At 44.6% G+C, this 6,004-nt stretch overlaps 1 protein-coding gene across 7 annotated transcripts in view; it reads right to left on the bottom strand.

Moving 5' to 3' along the window:
- Positions 1-2,673: 2,673 nt before the first annotated feature.
- LOC131262032 (protein boule) overlaps positions 2,674-6,004 on the bottom strand; it is a 37,352-nt gene continuing 34,021 nt past the window's right edge. For 5 of the 7 annotated variants that reach the window (XM_058263934.1, XM_058263932.1, XM_058263935.1 and 2 more), the window contains 5 exons: positions 4,888-5,890; positions 4,033-4,186; positions 3,686-3,914; positions 3,519-3,578; positions 2,674-2,836 (listed from right to left, as the gene is read on the bottom strand). In XM_058263934.1, the coding sequence (XP_058119917.1) occupies positions 2,820-2,836; positions 3,519-3,578; positions 3,686-3,914; positions 4,033-4,186; positions 4,888-4,985 (558 nt within the window). In that variant the 5' untranslated portion in view covers positions 4,986-5,890 and the 3' untranslated portion in view covers positions 2,674-2,819. Of the gene's footprint in view, positions 2,837-3,518; positions 3,579-3,683; positions 3,915-4,023; positions 4,187-4,887; positions 6,003-6,004 lie in introns of those variants that run through there. The other 2 variants (XM_058263939.1, XM_058263937.1) reach the window with 2 other exon arrangements.

Here is a 6,004-nt window from a genome sequence, read left to right as displayed (position 1 = left end):
CTCCAGGCCTTCTATAATTATTGATTTAAAGTACCGTTCCAGTAAAAGTATCTTGTGCCAAATCTAATCAGTATACATCTAGTATAGTTCTGATTGCTTTTAAGTATTTGTGAATACTCTAAAAATTGCGGCGCGACCACCGTGTTGATGTATTTTGAGAATGACGCAAACGGAACGGAAGCTGTCTGGCGGCGTACACAACACACATCGCATGAACGATGCATGCAGATTTATAACCATTTTCTTCCATTAAACAACTGGAAAGCAAATCTATTTTCAAAATTCACCCCAAAACGGTGATACATTTGTATTGCTGATGCCCCGCCGTATGTTTGTGGTTTTATTTTTCTACCGCATCACGAACAATAACAATGTCTCTCGAATCGAGCGTGTGCGAAAGGCGAGACATCGGGTAAATGTTATGCGTTTCGCATTCTACTCTCACTCATATTAATTTTTATTATCGCCTTATCTTAGAGGAGCGTTCGGTAAACAAAGCCACACTTCATGAACCCCCTTTCAAATATGTCTTCACAAGTTTCGAAGAGTTTCGAAGAATTTCGAATTGCTACTGCATTGCATTCTATAGAATTTAGAATAACTTCCAGGCATGACCGATAATGCAATAAGTTTTTCCGAGCGAATTACTATATCATTCTTCAAGCACAGTTGCTCTTTCGGCTTTGTTGAATTCACAGTCGACGTGGCAAATTAAACGAATAGTTCTATCCTCACGAAAAATGTTGTTGCGTGCGCACCCTTTTTTCCATACGATTCAACTTCCAAACTCAAACGGTAACCGTAACGCACACGGAAGCTGGCAAAGGAACAACGGCAACAATAATAATTGTTATCGTGAAAGATTGCCCGAGAATGAGAAATGTTTCCCTTTATTCATTCACCTACATCAGTGTAAACTGGTCGCAGGTTGTCGTGGGAGGGAGGAGGATGCAGTTGCCGGTTCCTCACCGAGTATTTCGTTTCCGTTGATGATGTGTTCGTGCTTTTTTCGGTAGCATTACAAAGTTTAACGATTTTTGTGTCACATTTTTCCCTCTCTCCGTATTGTTTTTTTTTCGAGCCTTTATTTTCGCTGTTGTTCTTTTCTTGCTCTGGACTATCGTTACTTTTTTCCTTAACTTTCCGGTTCCTATGCCATTAACATCCTTTCCTGAACGGGTCGGATCTGCTTTTGTGCGAGGAAATATGTGTTTCTATGTTAACTCCCCCTTCTCCTTTTGTTCGCTCACACTTTTTTTCTGAAGGCTCACGCTTTTGAATTACTTTGCACGTCGGCAAACAATGTTGATGGAGTGCGACTATCATCGTTTCGGGGGCCGTGGAAAGTCTGTGCAAGCCCATCCACTACGTTCGCTGTCATTGACGTGAGTTTTCTAATGTGAACGGAAGAGAGGGAGAGCGTTTGTTCTTATTCTACTGTTTTCCTTGTTTTTAAAAGCCTTACGGCGGTATGTTCGGCATACTTTTCGCATCGCGAACGGATGGTTCCGCCGTCCATCCATGCGCGTACCTTCCATCCAGTCAACTCATTCGATGCCATTGCTTTTTGCCGACTCACCGTTGCCCTGTTACTATCCGACCCGAAGGACTTCCAGCACGGTCTGGGCTGCAAGAAACTACGCGCCGGACACGTAGACGATGTTAACAAGTGGACGAGAGGGAATGCCTACATCGGTTACAACTAAGCTCTTCGCGCCTTTATATACAATCTCTGCGCCACCGTTGCGTTACGGTTGCATTATTTTTGCTCATATCCCCTATGGGAAATGGAGAGGGGACATTATCAAAACTTTTCCACACATCATCATCATCATCATCACCGGTAGCAGCAAACTCCTGATCATCGCCAGCATCAACGCACCAACCATCTGCTTCCATCGACGTCGGGCAGCATCCTCTTAGGCCGGCCATTAACGACGACGAGTTGCTGCTCGGATAGGATGCCCGCCATTCGCTCGGAGAAGATGGTTGGTTGACGGCTTGGCTTTCGCTTCCTTCCGACACCGGTGTTGGTAAAGATGACTCGTGACATTTGCGTGCGTCCACGGTATCCTAATCCGATGATGCTACAGTGTCACTACCGGATACCTTGTCGCCCTTTTGGTATCGTTTCCAACACGGTAACCCCTCCGGCGACGGGATTAGTTTTTAAGACTGTTATTCGGGCGATCTACACGATGTAAAGGTAACAGTAGTTTCGGTTTCCGTGTGCGTTTTGGTTGTATATCTCAAATTAATCCAGCTGATGAAAACAAAATAACAAATTTCTCAGGAAAGAAGTTCCTTCGGTGTTTCATTATTGCTCGGTAACGGAGACCCATCATCCGCACATCAACTCCATCAATGGATTATTGCATACGTACGTCGTGTTCGTTGTACGCCACCCCCATCGTCCTTTCCTAGCCGTCTGGTCACATTATCGTCGTGCCGTAACTTTGCCAGTTTTTGCTAGTTTTTTTTTTATAAGTTTCCCCCTATTATCGGGTCCTCGGAGAGTACCAAATTTATACTTATATAGATTGTGATGTTTCCTTTCGCTACATGCCCGTCCTCCTGTCTGCTCGTTTCGTGGTTTGTATAAATATTACTCATGATAATAAATAAAGATTTGTTTTCTTCTTTCCCAGCTGTCCAACGCCCGTTCTGCTGCGCGTCTGCTTACTTAACAGCTTGATTTTCACGTTCAACATGTCGCTTATAGTCTTATCTTAGTTTTTTTTGTTGTTGCTCCACCTCCGCTGCATCTTTCGCTAACGATTTCACGGTTTGATTGAACGTCCACGTCCTTCCACCGTCGCTTAACAAGGGTAGATACCTGTGGGAAATCGAAAATTGTGTTAGAATTCGTACACAAATAGCTAAACATTGAGAAAGAAAATATTTGACTATTAACTGTAAAATATGATTGAAACCAGCGAAGTCGTAGAGATATGACTTTGTTTACTATCATTTGAAGATATCCAATAATTTGAATACCGATCGTCCGAAAGCGGTCAAATTGAAGATTATACCATATGTTTTTTGTTATATTTAGAAAATAGATGAATATTACAAACACTGCGTTTGACTAATAAAAATCCAGAGCATATGGTTTTGTTAGAATTCAAAAAGACTTCTTGAGCCATTTTTTTAAATGTTAAAATACAGCACATCGAAGTTACAACGAGACCGATTCGTCGGGGCGATCAATTTTTTGGGATTTCCTTTGGACGGATCGTTTTTCCATTACACTGAGCGAAGAACCGAGTGGTGGCATGGTGCATCAAAAAAGTAAAAAAGCTAAAAGCTAATCAATATGTTTACTATAACATCGGCCGGTTAAAGATCAGAAAAAGCTTTTCAAAATGACGAAGTGCGTTTTGAATCTGAGCGGTTAAATTGACCACGATGGTACACAATGAGTTGAAATTTGATTGAAATTATTCAAACGGGTTCTGTTGTTGTAAAGTAACATGGTGTTTACAGGTAAGACGGCTCTCTCCGTGCACTTTACTCACCTTGGTAATTCTGAGGCCAGATGGTGGGCACGTTCTGTGGGGGGAAAGCATTGGGGACCAATAGGAAGGAAAAAGAACGGCGAATAAGATAAATTTGCTTCCACAAAAAACGAGCATATCTCGCAAGAGGATGCTCCTCCTGCCAGCACGGGTCAGCTTACTTACCATTGGCACACTGTAGTACTGATAGAACGGCTGATACGGCAACGTCGGAGGGTACATGGTTGGCACACCTGGCGGGTAGACCGTGGCGAACTGCTCGATCGGAATATTGTTGATGGCGGGTGTTGGCGGGGTGGCGGCATAGTAAACGGCGCCGTTCGTGGCGCAGATCGTCTGCTTCTTGATGGCCGGCGCAATGTTGAGCTTCCGGTCCCGCAGGACGATGCAGTCACACTAGTAGGCGGGAAGCGGTCGGAGCAAAACCCAACGCAGCGATCGGTGGAATTGTGGAAGAAAATCGTATAAATTATTGTAGCGAAAAAGCAACAAACAATTTTTCAACCTCACTCACATCGTTCTGTAGCTTCTGTGCTTCGTGCTCCGTCTCGAACGTCACGAACCCGTAGCCTTTGCTGACACCGGCCCGATCCACGATGATCTTCGTCGACTTGACGTTACCGTACGATGAAAATAGACGGCACAGTTCCGCCTCCGTCGTGTCGCCACTGTGGATTGAAGAAATACCGAGAGAAGAACGATTGTGTTGCAGTATTTCTTTTCTATCACAGTACGATACACACACACACACACACAATCCACAACTCGTTCCTTTTCCCAATTTTCATCGATATGAAGTTGATAAAATTATATGCAATACAGATGAAATAACCTGGCAAAAAGGTTATATATTTCTTCCATTTTCTTGCCCAAGACAATGCTTATCGCCGCAACAGCGGGATAAAATGCCGGAGCGTCTTTATTAATGATGCCAGTGTTGGGTTTACAAGGTCTATTTAAAATGCAACAATTTTGTAACTAATGGTGCCTTAATACACGCAACTATCGCGAAATGAGAACGGAAACAAACAGCGTTATGCGAAAGCAATCGGAGTTAAAGGTTTCGCTCCGTTTGGATGTTTAAAAATTGAATAAAAACCTGCAAAACTGCAATGAACTCGAATGTACAAAGACGAACTGAACACAAAATAAATGTAAGGTGTATCCCCCTCTGGTGTGTCAATGGGTAAGGAACACCGGGGTTACACGCAGTAACGAATTCAACCAGTGAACAAAACAATAGAAAGAAATAAAAACCGAACGCGAAAGGCGAAAGGAAACACGGACGCACCGGAACCGGAACACCGGAACACCGGCAACAGCCGTGGGAAAACAGAAACAGAACAAAAAGAAAAACAACAACACTTACCTGATGCCACCGACGAACACCCGGTTCGGTATGAGGGTGCCGTACTTCGGAGCCGCCAGGGCCCCGTCGAGCTGTCCAGCCGGATTCGGTATGGACATTTTGTGCAGCGCTGCCGGATACGGATCCGTCTTGAGGCCGGGGGGGTTTTTACCTTCGCGCCGGAGAAAAGTGTGTGGCCGCACAATCAGCGACGGGCTGTCCTATGCTTGCGAGTCTTTGGGCGGGGGAAGGGGGGACTAGGACGGGACGAGAAACGGGAGCGTGTGGGAGGTGGTTTTTCTGCTCTCGCGTAAAAAAGAATCCACCAGATAGCACTAAAGATGCTTAATAATAAGCCTTATTGCTTTTTCTGCGAGCAAATCAATGAAGAGGATTTTGCTGAACCTAGCCAAGATCGTTGTATCTTTTCTTTCCTCTCCGTCCGAGTTTGAATGTTTCCACAGGAAAGAAAAACTGCCTCGGTACTTCACAGGGAGCTTTCGTTGAAGCTTTCAGTGGATTGGCTCTCGTGCGTATCTCGCCTATTGCTTGCGTTATTATGTCAGATTCAATGTGTTCATCTTAAAGTCAACCTTCAGTCAACCAGCCCGGGAGCGCCTTCACTCTCTCGTGAAGTCTCGGTTGTCTTGCAGACAATATTTAGACGCTTCTGTGCGGTAACTTCTCGTCGGAAGTTTAGATCACTTGTCCTAACGTCACCAGCTGGCACCACCGTTTGTGATTGTGTATCCCCGCTTTGTCGCCGTGAGTCTTTCGGGCTCTCTCCGTTGGTTTGGGTTGGTTTTGGGGTGTGCGAGTTCGTTTCGTAGCCTTTGGCCCACGCTGTGTCCGATGGTTTCCTTTTCCGGTATTTCAAGTAACAACAACAATATAACAGTAACACATTCACCGTCAACAGCTTCGTCCAAGTTCAGTTGGTCTTTTACAGTCCTTGTTGCATTCTCGGGATTCTTCACTTTGTCACTGCTTGCGTTTTGGTTTGCTCCTTTTGCCTTCGATGGATCTGTTGTTCAGGTTCGGGGAGAGCAAGAAATAGAAGAATTGTGGATAGAGTTTGTGTGGAATGTTCTCAGCTAGCCACTTTTTTTTTTGCGCAAACTGCGGATCGATGGGTGGA

The sequence above is a fragment of the Anopheles coustani genome, chromosome 2 (assembly GCF_943734705.1).
Source record: "Anopheles coustani chromosome 2, idAnoCousDA_361_x.2, whole genome shotgun sequence".
Classification (NCBI taxonomy): domain Eukaryota; kingdom Metazoa; phylum Arthropoda; class Insecta; order Diptera; family Culicidae; genus Anopheles; species Anopheles coustani.
This window is presented reverse-complemented; position numbering and strand designations above follow the sequence as displayed.